This window comes from Diabrotica undecimpunctata, chromosome 3 (genome assembly GCF_040954645.1).
Source record: "Diabrotica undecimpunctata isolate CICGRU chromosome 3, icDiaUnde3, whole genome shotgun sequence".
NCBI lineage: Eukaryota > Metazoa > Arthropoda > Insecta > Coleoptera > Chrysomelidae > Diabrotica > Diabrotica undecimpunctata.
This window is the reverse complement of record NC_092805.1, coordinates 43,059,355-43,075,389: the sequence shown is the minus strand read 5'-3', so window position 1 is coordinate 43,075,389 and position 16,035 is coordinate 43,059,355. Positions and strand designations below refer to the sequence as shown.

Here is a 16,035-nt window from a genome sequence, read left to right as displayed (position 1 = left end):
AGTCGAAAATGTATTTAAAAGATATGTTTACCCGTATATTAACTTTCTCCGACCAATTCCAAACATTTCTCTGTTAGACAAGAATTCAAAAGGTCGGTTTTTACCTACCTCTGTATAGAAATATCGAAGTTGTCCCCCGCCGCTCCCCTTGCAATAGTCAGGTATTGAAAATCGGAATTTTAAGTCAGTATAATATTGTACCCCAGCTTAGCTGATCGCTCGCATATTAGTTAGTTTTTAGTTTCTAATTCTATATAATTCGACGCATTTTTGGTTTAAGAGTTTTTAGACTATCGCGTAATCAGTATCAAATTGTATCCCAGCTGAGCTGGTCGCTTCTTGTTTTTAGAGTTTTATCTCGCGCATTGTAGTTATCGTTACACAGCTTAGAGTTAAAAGCTGAACGCTCATTAGTTATCAAGTTTATTTATATATAAGAAAACGTCCTTAGTTAAAGTGATAGTAGTAAAATTTAATCTGTATCAGTGCTTGTGTTTGTAGTGTGTCGTGGACCAGTGTATAGACAGTGATCGGGGCTATTTCAATAAAGAACTTGCGCTAAAACTTTGGCTAGATATTAACTTAGTTGTAGTAACATTCAATTATTAAATTACGTATTGTTTGAACTGCTTGTGTTCTTATTTTTTACGCCAGTGGGTGGTCCTTCGGATTGGAAGTAATTACAAGACTTAATACGCTCTAAATGGTAGTAATATCGCCATCCTAATTTGTTGAACAAATTCTACCTTACAAATTCTCTTCAAAAAGTTTAATTCTACCAAATGCAACACACGAAAAAAATGAAGCCTACAATAAGATGCTTACCCGACGAACTAGAACAACTATAAAGAATTACCAGACAAAGAGAAAAGGAGAAAAGAGGATACACAGAAAAATGAAACCACTTAAATAGGTAACTTAAATATATAGAAAACCTCAACAGAGAGAAAGAATTCAGAGCATTCAATAAGAAAATTACTGTCAACAGAAAAGAATTCAAGGTAACCACAAGACAATGCAGAAGTGAGAATGGCGACCTATTAACAACAAGGAAAGATGTATTGAATGGATGGGTGAAATACTTTAACCTCACACTTAATATAGAGGAAGAAGAAGATAACCTGGAAAATGAGAGATTAGGTAAGGAGAATAGACTAGAGGAAAGAGGAAATACCAACGATTCTTGGTACCTATATTCTTGGTATATTCTTGGTATATTCGTAAAAACTAGCCAGAAAATCACTTGAAATAGATAATCTCCCAGCTGAACTATATAAAGAAGGTGGCCACGATACCATAATGGCATTACAGTAGCTTATAACAGAGATATGAATACATAAATCTCTCCCCAATGATTGGAATATTGGAATACTTTGCATCATACACAAAAAAGGAGATATCTTTGAATCTCTAACCACAAGGGAATTACGCTTCTAATGCAGCGTATAAAATATTTTCTACAGTACTATGTCACCGTATGGCATCATATGCAGAACGGATATGGTACCATATGGATAGTAGAAAACTATCAGGCTGGTTTCAGAGGTAAAATATCAAGAATTCATCAGATTGCAACCCTGAAACAAGTTTTAGAAAAAACACTGGAATATGTCATTGATACTCGTCACATACTTATAGACTACAAAGCAGCCTACGACTCTGTGGATAGAAGAGAAATGTTCAAAGCAATGAAAGAGCTAGGAATACCAAATCAGTTGGTGAATTTAACATAACTAACTCGTAAAAGTTGAATGTAGAGCACAATATATTATAATAAATTAGTGCGAATCCTTGCCTATGCTGATGATATCAATATTGTTGGGAGAACGGAAAACGTTATACGAGAGGCGTACGTAGCATTAAAAGAATCAGCTACAAAAATGAGTTTCATAATAAACACCAACAAAACGAAGTATATAAAAATAAGCACGCAACCACAAATCCTACGACAAATTGTTATAGAAAATGACGTCATCGAAGCAGTGAACAAATTTGTATACCTGGAAGCACTCCTTAACACTGAAAATAATACTACCGCAAAGATAAACCGCAGAATTTGCACGGTCAACAGATGCTATTTTGGGCTCAATCTCTTCCTTAAATCCACAATTATATGGAGAAATACATAAATAAAACTACAAAACAATAATAGTCTGAGTCCTAATATATGGTTCAGAGACTTGGACTCTAACAAAAAGTAATGAAAACATGTTTGGCTGTTTTAAAAGAAAAGTACTAAGGCTTATCTATGGAGCAGGCTTTTGTTAAAATTGTGGACCCAAATTTAACGTCAAAGATTATTTTTCGAATGTCAGGTCCTACAAAGATGGCTTATTTTAGTTTAACTTCTGAAAGACGTGGAAGCTGTTGGCGAAGACACTAAGAAATTTATTTGTACATGTCGCAGGAACACTCACCAGTTCTTTCTCCACCAATGTTGATCTCTAGCTCTACTGTCCCATTCACACAAGAAACATAAAAATTTATTAAAATTACCTTGCTGATCCAAAAATATGCACCTTCATTTTAAACCACCATACATCATCTAACCATGAGCGGAATAGCTATTTTATTTAAAACTATTTTTAGGTTTTCGTAGGTTTCTTTCATATATACTAAACGACTAACACATATAGATGCCTACATGTTACCATTGTGTAATCAAACAACCTTTAAACAAGTTTTGCATGAATCAATAAACAGCCTCCTGTCTTTTTTTGTATTCAATATCACACTCATTTTATAGTGGGACGGTCTGAACAGTACTCAAAATAATCTCCTTTTTAAAAAAACTTGAAAAATTCCTGATCTCTCTTTCTATAGATGTAAATGCTGGTTCCGACCGCAAGCTATTTTCTTTTAGTCTAGAGCCAAACTATTCAGCTTTTTCTTTCGTTAGGCGAATATCACTAACTAAGTCGGTAAGTTCGATGTGATCAAAATAAATTAGGCTATACATTATCTGTAATACATGCGAATTATTTAATTTTATACTGATGATGGTCTCACAGCACCAAAAACGTTTTTACTTTAATATAAGTTTTTTAAACTGTGCTATACAGCCAACTATTGGAAATTATCCTATTATAAAATATTTTTGTAAGATTCTTGTCTTCATTATTCATTTATTAACCTCAATATGTAATCATCAGATATACGGTACACTTGTTGCATTAGGGAATACCGGGGAAATTCTGCGCACCTAAGGGAAAATACTTACAAAAAGTTCAGTTACAGTACAAGTTTGTGCAAACAAACTGAATTTCTCCGGTCTTCCCTATATTATATTGACGCGTTATATTTTTTAGCGATAAAAAATCTGTGTTTGAGATCAAGCCGAACTATTTAGAACTAGCACACAATCAATCCAATTTTATAGAAATCTCCTGTTTGTCAAAAAAACCGACAGTAGTAGAAGAGGTATTCTATTGTTATGCACAGCTTGACAAAACGGTCAGAGTAAGTATATTTGTGAAGCCATATTCCATATTATACGAGTATATCCAACAATCTTTTTAGATGTTGCATCTCAAACTTCAATATTTTGGGGATCAAATGTTTCTTTCTTCAATAATAATAGATAACTAAAAATAATATGCAGATGAATATCATCCTCTAATATGCAAATAACCTTATACAGAAAGTTAAAACAACTCGGCATCTAATAAGAAAGACTTAATCTTCCTTAGAATATTTTTTGACATACACTATAACACAAACAATAAAAGAAACGTTTTTAAAATTATATTTTCTTTTTATTACATGTAATTATTACAGAATTACATTTTCTCTTGAAAGTGACACTTCTTGAGTAGTCTTCATATTATTATTTGTCATAATGGTAGTGTTGTCAGTAAATAATAGGTAATAACTTTAATCAAATAAAAAGCATATATCAAGCACAGTTTATTTATTAAATCTTGCCCAAGTACTTTCGCTCCTAGAGCATGTTCAGGGGCGTTTCGTCAAATTTGGCCTATCCAACAATATATGGAGAATGTCATAAACATTAAAAATTATACATGAACAAAACACGACATACGGGCAAACAGTTTAAATTTAAAAAAAAAATGACGAAGCTACATATTGGTTTACATCAGGAGAAATAATCTCTCATAATAATTTGTACTAGTTCCTATTCCCAGTTTTAAACATTTTCTATTCCTAGATTTCTTTATATCTTAGCAGCTATAACAAAATTACTTTATTGTGATTCGCCAGTTGGTTAATGTATTTGCTGATTGCGGTTCCAAACTATTACATACTCAAAAGTTGTTGTAGACTTCAGATTATTCAGCATATTATGGCTATCAGACAATAAATGTTTTAGCCAAATAAAATAATTTTTTTAAGCACTCTTGAGCTCCCTATTGCTAGCAGTTCTTGTTAAAATATTTAGCTAGAATCTTGTTCTGCAGCCGTATCGTCTATGGGTTTCTTTATGGATAGCATTGTCATAAGCCACAACCCTTAAATCTCAAGATATCCGATCAAATCATTAGACACTAAGTGTGTTAGCTTAACATTTTATAGAGCAATCCTCCTGACATATACCTGTAGATAGAAAATAGGGTATGGCGAAATATAAAATGGGGTATATCATTGCATAGCAAAAGCTAGTATTTGTTATTTATTTTTAAAACTCTAACGTTTCTGTTACTGCGTTGTTTTTTTCCACAAAACTAGCACAGCATAAGTAATTATGGATCTGACAACCGTTAAATATGATCAATAGATCATTTTAGGTTTCAGATCCCACGTTTCTGTAACAAAGGCATTTTTATACATCTCTTGTAACTTTAATGTCGATATTTGTGATGTGTGCACTCCACCTAAGTTTTCTATCAAGAATAACTCAGATATTATTAATGTCTTTCATAGATAATGATAGTGTTGTTTCATTTAGAGCCTGGGGTTGAATTGTTAGTTTAATCGTATTAATTAATAAAAAATATCATTTTATTAGTATTTAAAAGTTTTCTTTCGAACACCGGATATTCACTACAGTCCAGAGAAATAAGCTATTCCCGGGACTTTGATCGGGCCAGGTATCTGACAATTTTTTTTGAGTTTTATGAAGCTAACTAACTTAAACTTTTATGTTTATTGCAGTGAATTTTTAAAATATTCATATTTTGAAGCCAAAAATTCACCATTTTAACTACCTTTATCAACCATTAAAAAATAAAGCATTTTAAACAAAATTCTAGGTAACTATCAGATCTAACACGTTTAAATAGCGATTTATGAATATTGATTTACTGGTTTGTTGCATAAAAGCACATGTTTCATATGTTTGTTAAAAATTAACCAATAAAAACTTACTTCCATTGCCAAGGCAGCATGCTTCTGTACTCTTTTAAACAATTCAATGGCTGATTTTGTGCCACTTCTCTCTGCATAAAAAAATTACATTTGATATTTCGTCTCTCTTTTGTCCAAACACGATTTTGCCCTTTAATTTTAATTGAAAATCCATGTTAATAATTTAAAAGCTCAAATCAATCAAAATAACACCTTTTAAAAATAATATTTTTTGTTGAAATCCGTGCAAGCTTTCAATAATCACAAAATAATAATGATGAATTTTGTTACTGTCCACCGCAGATCTCAGGTGGAGCCTCATATCAAAAAGACTAAGTGTCAAGCTATATTTGACGAGTAGTACTTGAATTTAGCTATTTATAGCTCATTTAATTTTATGTTTTATTGATATGTATTGTATGACATATATCTAAATTCCAGATTGGCTTTGCTCAAGATTCAATAAATATTGCACCAGAAAAGTTACCGCATAAAAAGTATCTTCCGTGCTTTCCTCTTCAGTATCTGTTAACTCCCCGTTTGACTTTCTAAGCAGTCCAATACTGTTGGACTAGTGCTTTGAACTTTTTAAAGTACTAAATTGATGACCGCTTTGCAGAGTTGTCTTCATGTTATCCTTTTAGATCTTCTTTATTATTTGCTATATTTAATTAGGGACTAATAGTTTAGGAAAAATTTTAAAACAAATGAAAAAAAAGATAAAAATGGATATATGTAGGCGTAACCTAAGAAATTAATTTCTAGATTTTGGTTTTTGTAACGGCGCATGATTTTAATTCATTCTTAGCTCTATATCGTACTACATTATTTTGTATTTTTAGGTACACACCGTTTTTACAGTTTTGTTTCAAGTAAAATTCGTAGAACCTAATTTGAAATTTACTACGAAAAATCTAAACTTTTTAGAGATGCATGTTCCTAATATTTCCAACGAATCTCTATGTTGTTTAACATACAACGAAGAAGGAGACTTAAATATTGATAAACCAAATCTAGACCATAAATCTGTTATGAACGGTAAGTGTTTGTGGCTTTAATTCTAAAATTATTATTATTTCCTGTTATGTATTTCTTAATTTAGTTTTATATAAGAATATATAAAATATTAGATTATATAAAATATAGATTATAAGAATATATGACCGATTGATATACATTGACCGATTGAACCGATTGATATATATATATATATATATATATATATATATATATATATATATATATATATATATATATATCATCATCATCATGTGCAGCTTTATCAACCGTTTCCAATTACGGTGCAGCCTCCCTTATTTCAATGTTATTCTATATTCGACGATGTCTTAGTTATACGTTGTTCTAATAATTTGCGCTCATTTGCCCCCATATTTTTCTATCTTGTGCTATTCGAGACCACGTTGTTCCTGTTAATTTTCTAATATCATAATCCCATCTGAGATTTGGGCGCCTCTTTGGTCTCTTAGCGTTCCTGGGGTACCACATAGTTGTTCTAGTGGTCCATCTGTTATCTGTTCTTCTTGCCATATGTCCTGCCCATTGCCATTTCAGGGATTTTATTCTTTGGATTACATCAGTCACCTGGGTTTGCCTCCGTATCCATTCAATTCTTTTACGATCCCTCTTTGTTATCCCTAGCATACATCTTTCCATTGCTCTTTGAGTTACTTGGAGTTTCGACGTTATTTCTCTCTTTAATATCCAAGTTTCACATCCATATGTCAAGACGGGTAATATGCATTGATCAAATACTCTCTTCTTGAGGTATAGTGGCATTTTGGACTTGAAGACTATGGAATTTCGTCCGAATGCTGACCACGCTTGTTTTATTCATCTGTTGATTTCCGGAAGTAGTGATCCCGATTTATGTATGAGCTGTCCCAGGTATATGTATTCATCTACTACTTCTAGCGAGGTTTCATTAATTTTTATTTCCACGTTGGCGATCAGATCATTGCACATTATTTTAGTCTTTGCTAGGTTCATTTTTAGGCCTACCTCATTGCTGGCTGTATTAAGGTCATTAATTTTCAGTTGTAATTCTTCAGGACTTCTAGCAATTAGAATGATGTCATCAGCGAATCTAAGATGGTTTAGGTATTCTCCATCTATACATAGACCTTGGTTGTTCCAGTCTAATTTCCGGAAGATATTTCTAAGGTTGCAGTGAAGAGCTTAGGGGATATGGTGTCTCCTTGTCGGACTCCTTTCTAAGTGGGAAATTCTGGGGTATTTTCATATATGCTTACTCTAGCTGTGGCCTCTTTGTATATATTTGCTAGCGTTTCGACATATGGTTTATCTACTCCTTGGTCGACAAGAGCTTCTATGACTGCTCTTGGGTATACGGAGTCAAATGCTTTCTCGAAGTCTATGAATGCTAGCGCCAGTGGTAGATCATATTCTTTTGTTCTGCTCATTACTTCCCTTAATGTTTGAATATGATCCATTGTGCTGAAGCCACTTCTAAAGCCTGCTTGCTCTCGGGGTTGTGCAGCGTCAAGTGTGTTCTGTATTCTGTTGTTAATGATTTTGGTGAATACCTTGTATATCACAGGTAGCAAGCTGATCGGTCTATAATTTCCAATGTCTTCCTTGCTACCTTTCTTGTGAATAAGGATTATGTTGGCTGAATTCCACTTTTTTGGAATATGTCTCGATTTTAGGCAGTCTGTGTATATTTTTGCTAGGATTTTCCAAGTTGTTTTACCAGCAATCTTTAGAAGTTCGGCTGTAACACCGTCATTACCGGCTGCCTTGCCGTTCTTCATGCTCTTAAGAGCTGCCTCTACCTTATCCACGAGAACATCTGGTACATCTTCTTGAACCGCAATTTCTTCTTTGCCTATTTCTTGTGCTTCCGGAGCTTTATATAGACCCTCATAGAATTCGGTTACATGTTTTATTATTTCATCCCTATTTGTGATCCTTCCGTTGTTGTTTCCCAATGCTATTATTTGCTTTCTACCGATTGCCAACTTCCTCTTGGTTTTCCTATAGCTTTTACGGTTTTCGATTGTATTTTGTACAAGTCGTTCATTGTAGGTTTTTATATCTTCTGCGATCTTTTTCCGTATTACTTTGCACAGTTCGGTATATTCAATTCTATTAATATTGGAGTTAATTTTCATTTCTCTTCGTTGTTTCAGGAGAGCTGTTGTTTCATCTGAAAGTTTTCTATTGCTGTTGTGTGCTTGTGATCCTCCAACTTCTTTGGCGCAATTTAAGATTGTTTCCATTAAGTGTGTGCTATTCGTTGGGTCTTGTAATTTTTCTTGAATTAAATTTTGATAGCGTTCCGAGTTGTTGCTTAGGTTAGTGATATTTACCCCTGCAGTTGGTTTCTGGAGTAATTTCATTCTTTCTAGTTTAGTGTATATATATATATATATATATATATATATATATATATATATATATATATATATATATATGTATATATATATATATATATATATATATATATATATATATATATATATATATATCAATCGGTTTTAAAACGTCTTGTGACGTTGTCCGATGCCCAATTTCTATGATACTCTATCATCCCATTGGCCCTCTCTAAGATCTCTTGCGCTCATCGCCTTCGTTACTTCCTCTCTCCAAGATTTTTTGGGTCTTCCTCTCTTTCTGCGGTTTGGTGGTATCCATTGCATAATTATTTTTGGAAGTCTTGAGTTATCCATCCTCTGGACGTGTCCGTACCATATCAGCTGTTTTCTTTCTATGTCTGTTGTTAGAGAGCCGTCAACCCCCATTCGCTGTCTTATCTCATCATTACATATTCTCTCTCTGCGTGACACTCCTACTGATCTTCTAAAAGCGTCCATTTCTACTGCCTCCAGTTTTCTTCTGTTGTTTTCGGTTAATCGCCAAGTTTGCGCTCCGTAAAATAGACTGCTTTTAATAAGAGATTCGTAGATATTGTGTTTTCTTCTTTTTTCTATTTCATGACTCCACAGTACGCTGTTTAGACAACCTATTATTTTTCTGGATTGTGTTATTCTTCTCTTTATTTCTTCATCATCTTTCCCCGTTATGTCAAAAACGATTCCTAGGTATGTGTAATGGTCGCAGGGCATGATGATTTCGTTATTTTTTAATGTGATGTTCGATAGTTCGGTACCTATTGGTAGGTATTTTGTTTTTTCTGTATTAATTTCTAGTCCCCACTTTCTATATTCTTCTTGTAATTTCCTTGCCATGTATTCCAGATCATCTTTATCGTTTGCTATAACAACCTGGTCATCAGCAAACTGCAATGTATACAAGCAAATCTCTCCAAGGTCTACGCCCATGCCTCTGCATTTTCGTTTCCACTCTTTCAATGCTTTTGCAACATATATTTTAAACAAGGTCGGTGATACACAACACCCCTGACGTGTAGACCTTTATTAACCAGGAAGCTTTGTCATAGTCTTTTTCCATTTTTTATTTGTGATGTTTCGAAAACCGGATTGTTCTTCTTCCTCTTGGTCTTTGTATTCCTTCTCAATGCGGTCTCTAATTATTCGTCCATACAAACGGCTGAATGTACTAGTGACTGATATCCCTCTATAGTTTTCACATTTAAGCTTATCTCCTTTCTTATGGATCGACGAAATATAAGCAGTTTTCCACTCGTCGGGTACGGGAGAACCATTTATAAATTGACTTATGCACCAAGTGACGGTTTCAAACAATTTTTGTGATCCACATTTTATTAGTTCGGCTGGGATATCCCCTGGTCCTGAAGACCTACCCTTTTTCAGTTCTTATATAGCTTTATATAGCTTTTCTAATTTTTGTCACTTGTATGGTTATATCTTCTCCTTCAATATTAACCTCTGTTGGTGATTGACTTAAGTATTCGTCCCTATTTTCTGTCAGTAGTTCCCCATAGTACTTTTGCCATTTTTGTGTGGATATTAATTGAATGTTTGTGCTCCTCCTTTCGTTAGTTTTTATTTTACTGAGGAACTTCCATGTTTCTGTACATTTTCTACCTCCCAGGTAGGTATTAATTTCCTGGCACTTCTTATTCCACATTTCTCTTTTTGCTTTTACTGTTGTTCTTCTTGTTATTCTTTTGAGTTCCAGGTATTCATCTCTATCTTTTTGTTGTTTACTGCTTAGCCATCTGCTATACCCTTGCTTTTTCTCTTCTACGAGTACTTCTATTTCTTTGTTCCACCATAGTTTTTCACTTTGTCTTTGAGTGTTAGAGCCGAGTGCTTCTTCTGCAGCTTTTTTAACGCTAACGACTACGTTTTTATGTACCTCCTCTATTGTTGATGTTTCAGTTATATTCATTAGTTTGCCATCCAGTCTTTGTTGATATAGTATTCTTGTACTCTCTTGGGTCAAACTATTCAAATTATAACTTCTTTTTTCCAAAGTTTCTTCTTGTTGGGGTTGACAATTTGTTTGATTATGTGTTATTTTATATCCAAATGGACAGATTACTTTTGATTTTACGATATAATGATCTGAACCACATATTATTCCTCTGTATGCTCTTATGTTCTGTACTTGCATATTAGTATTTTGTTTTATCATGACATAGTGTATAATTGATTTTAGATTTCTTGTAGTTTGGGTCCAGGTGTACTAGGTATATATATATATATATATATATATATATATATATATATATATATATATATATATAGATATATATATATATTTTTCAAATTATTTTTTCGACCGTACTGTTTTAAATATTAGATATATATATATATATATATATATATATATATATATATATATATATATATATATATATATATATATATATATATATATATATATATGTTACAGGTAAATTCCGAAATTGGATAAATCTAGTTTTACTCGAATATATTTGCATATTTATTATTATAAATAATATCAACGACTAGTAAGTTGCACTGAAGAATTGTGATATTTTATAAATATTTACATATTTTTCTTATTACATTTCTTGAAAAAGGAATAAAACCATTCCGAAAGCTAGACAAAAAGTCAAAAGAGTGTTTCATTGACATCCCGGCCAATTTTCTGACTGCAACCCTAATAAGCTGTGTTGTTTGTATATATATTTATATATATGTTTATATCTAATTTACAAACAATAATTCCAGGTGAAGTAACCGTGACAAATGAATCCGAAATCCCACTTCACTTACGTATACACGCTAGCTCAGAATTCTTTATAATGGACGAAGATGAACCTATGAAATGCATAGAATATACTTTGGACATTGAGGAAAATCTTAATATTGTTGTGTCTTTTCGACCCGTCGTAGAGGATAAGGTTTATAGAAAACACTGCGGAAAATTAACGATAAATATCGAAGATTATCCCCACCCCGTAAGTTTATTTTAATACTATCAATTTACGAAGAGTAAAACTTGTATATTTAACCCAGTCAAAATAAAAAAAAATCAATGTATTGAGTTTCAAATTGGGACCTTTTTCATATTAGAGCTTAGTCAAAAAAAATTCATTAACGTATTGTTTTAATTTGGGGAGTTTGGGGAATTTGGATCCTCATACACGCTGCTACAAAGATTTTGATCTTAGAATAAAAGTGTTTTTTTAAGAGTATTTATTGGCGCTGAAGTTAAATCTGTCAAAATTTTTTCCCTATCACATACAGATTTTTGCTACATAAATTGCATAAATAGGCATTACATTTAAAAACGTGACCTAAGGTTTTATTATCTGGTAATGAAATTGTTTTAACTTGTTCAAAAATGTAAATGTAAATGAGTGTAAAAAGTAATTATTTCGAAGGTAAAGTACCTACCTACTCGACGGCAAAGTTTATCTGTATATATTTGCACATTCGGGAACCCTGTTGCAGATACAAAAAGCGCGTCAGTTTAAATTCTACTATCATGTATGAACAGATAAATATTTTTTATTAATTGTTCTGAAATAAATCAATCTCCAAAATCATGTCTGTATAGCCCTAATGTGTTTTGTTATAATTGTGGGTGTTTTATGGTTGTAAAACAGAGAAAACATATGAAATTTGTAGAAAATGTATACTTTCATACTTTGGTGTAAAACTTGGCGATTAAGACAAAGCATGGGATCCTCATACTGTTTGTCGAACTTCTGTCTTTGAAACACTGATGGTCTGGAGAAAACAATTATAAAATGTAGATAATTGTTACTTTTTCTGACTAATATATGTGACTATTCAGTTAAGAACAAGAAATCTATTGTTTATTCTAACTTACTAATCCTGCTATTAGACCAGTAGCTCATAGCGATACTCTCCCTGTTCCTGTCCTTCCTACTATTTAAAATATGAAAGTGATGCCTGTGAAAGTAGTAACCATGACGACAATGCATGTGATGAGGCGTATGAACCTGATGAAGAGGACGACTTGGTTTTTTAATTTGTAGTTTTTTCTAAGGAAAAACCACCAGAAGAGTTTTTTAAGATATCAATTTGATTCATTGTCAATTGATAAATTAAACCTACAAAATAATCAAAATAATATTTAATATACTATATTCACCCAAGGCCACGATGCACTAAAAGTTCCTACATATATATATATATATATATATATATATATATATATATATATATATATATATATATATATATATATATATATATATATATATATATATATATATATATATATATATATATATATATATATATATATATATATATATATATATATATATATCAACAGCGTCAACAAAGATAGAGAACTGCTAAAAACCGTTAAACATCGAAAAATGTCGTATCTGGGACATATAGTAAGGGGAAGTCGATATAAAATATTACAACTGATCCTTAAAGGTAAAATAGAGGGCCGTAGAGGTGTAGGAAGAAAACAAGTTTCTTGGTTAAAAAACATTCGTGAATGGACACAGATAACAAATGCAGGACAATTATTCCATATTGCAGAAGATCGAGAAGCCTTCGCAATGGTGATCGCCAACGTCGGATAATTCTGATATGGCACGCGAAGAAGAAGAAGATATATATATATATATATATATATATATATATATATATATATATATATTTATATACTATACTCACCCAAGACCACGATGCACTAAAAGTTTAATTATAAATACTAAAATTTAGTAATAAATAATAGACATATAATAAAAGCGACAAGTGAGAGCGTAAATAAACTCGAAATAAGTAGATACTATCTTACGATATACTAGTAAATCTTCCTTCTTACGCCCGGCACAAAGATTCTCATTTAACCATTATTATGGTTATTTAATCATTATTATTATTATTAAAAGTCCAATATAACTTTATCTGTGTCACTTACATATAATAATGCTAGTAAAATCTTTTCTCTTTTCTCTTTTCATACGAGCAGTATAATAATGGAACAAGATTATCTCGTCCAATAACCTCCACTGTGGGTGGCGGAGGTTGTATTATGCATACAGTTGCCAGATTTTATATACTTAACTTATAAAGATAAAAAAAAACAAAAACAATAGGAGCTAAGACGTTTCAAAAGATAAAAAATATATTTCTACATAAAGAGTAATGCCATGGATCTATGGCACTATTTCACTAATTTTCTAAATGTGTATCTCAAAAACTTCCACATTTTTCATCGGTTTAATCAGAGTCGTTGACTCCATGCCATAGATGAGGGTACTAAATATGTAACATCTAACATCTAAGCATGCGCATGTGTGTGTGTGTGTGTGTTTGGTGAGTTGGCTTGGAAACTAGTCCTTATATATCGACATAAATATGCATGCGCATATTTATGTCGATACTCAAAGTTCTATTGCAACGAATTGTATCATTTTCATAAATGAGTTAATTGAAATTTCAATTCTGTTTGTTAGTTTCTTTTCAAATTCTCATTTATAAAAGTTCCAAGTTGGGCATTATTATTTGCTCAAGTCTTGCCGAAGTACTTTCGCTCCTAGAGCATCTTCAGAAGTATTTCCTCAAATTTGGTCTATCCAACAATCTACTGAGAATGTCATAAACATAATAATTATACAATTACCACTACACGACACAAGGACAAACAGTGTAATATTTTTTAAAAATGGCGAAGCTACATATTGGTTGGCATCAGGAGAGAGAATGAGATTCTCTCTCCTGGGGCCAGTCACTTTATGCTTTACTGTGTTAATAGCTTGTCTGATCTTTGCTAAGTTCTTGTCCCAATCTACGTGGTCTTTCACATATGTACGTATTGCTGTACAAATGGTTTTATTGTTCCTTTCCACAAAATTACACTGTGGTGCATATACGGGGCTGAACCATACTTTCTGATAATTATATCTATTAGAGAGCTCATTTAAGAGAGTATTATTTAGATTTAAGACATTATCACAAATCACATATTGAGGAATACCAAACATGAGGAAAACATCATTTTCCAAAAACTCAACTATATTCTTAGCCGTGGCCTTTCTCAAAGGATGGACTAACGTATATTTACTAAACCAATCAGCAACTACCAATAACCACGTATGACCTCTCTTTGAACGAACAAAGGGACCTATAAGATCTATTGCAACTATTGGCCAAGGAAACTTGGCCTCTCTCTGCTTACCCATTTGGAGCATAATTTGGTGTCTTCTGAGCACCACAAACGTTACATGACCTGACAAACTTAAGCAAATTACAGCGCATCTTAGGCCAAAAATATCTTTGTTGAATACCGGTCAAAGTTTTGTAATATCCAAAGTGAGCACATGGAGGTGGCTCATGACAAAATTGCACTTCAAACCTTTGTGGTTTAGACACAAGAATTTTCCATTCTATATCATTAGTTTTAAAAGAATTGGTGGTAGGAACAAGCTTATAAACGAAATCGTTCTCCACCTTCCACTGTGAAAAATCAAGGGGGAATCCGAGTATCTTTGATCTCAAATTATCGAATCAAAGGTCTATTATATCTACATCTACCTCTAAATAACTAATCTCTTGGATATTTTCGGCTGGATCATTGGTGTTAGATCGAGATAGAGCATCACGGACTAAATGAGATTTTCCTTTTCTATGAATTAAGTCAAAAGTATGCTGTCTTAGGCGCATGGCCCATCTGTCTAATTTACCAGTAGGATTGGAGAATTTATTTAACCAGAAAAGTGAATGGTGTTCAGTAATGACCGAAAACTTGACTCCCTCGATGTAACCTCGAAATTTCCCGATAGCGAAGATCAATGCAAGACATTCTCGCTCTCTAACTGAGTAATTTCCTTCAGCTCTGGAAAGAGATCTATTAAAATTCACTATGACCTTTTCTTCACCATCTATAGTTTGTGTCAAAACACCACCAAGACCGGTGTCAGATGCATCACATTGCACAACAAAGGGAAGATCAGAATTGGCTGAGCTAAAATAGGGACAGAAATTAGAAGTTCTTTAATTTTTAAAAAAGCTTGTCTTGAATTTCATTCATAGCCCAGGGGCGTAACAAATAATTTTTATACATTGAATATTTGATGGTTATAAGGAATTTATACATGCTACAAAGTCATCTGCATACCTTAAGTTATTAGTATTTCGTTTACTACAACGCCAGCTATTTCGTTGTCCAGTACCTCTTGCATAGTAACTTTCGAGTAAAAGTTAAATAGCAATGGAGATCCTTGCCGTACCTCCCTTAAATTTTTATTTTTTTTATTGTGTGTTATCTATTTTTATGTGAGCTGTCTAATTATAATATAAGTTTTCTATTATTCTTATATAAATTTGTTTAAAGAAGGGCGAT

General features: G+C 32.6%; 1 protein-coding gene across 2 annotated transcripts in view; it reads left to right on the top strand.

Moving 5' to 3' along the window:
• LOC140436736 (hydrocephalus-inducing protein homolog) overlaps positions 1-16,035 on the top strand; it is a 371,509-nt gene that overhangs the window by 86,658 nt on the left and 268,816 nt on the right. For both annotated transcript variants that reach the window (XM_072525797.1, XM_072525796.1), the window contains exons 16-18: positions 3,309-3,459; positions 6,147-6,342; positions 11,430-11,659. In XM_072525797.1, the coding sequence (XP_072381898.1) occupies positions 3,309-3,459; positions 6,147-6,342; positions 11,430-11,659 (577 nt within the window). The remainder of the gene's footprint in view (positions 1-3,308; positions 3,460-6,146; positions 6,343-11,429; positions 11,660-16,035) is intronic.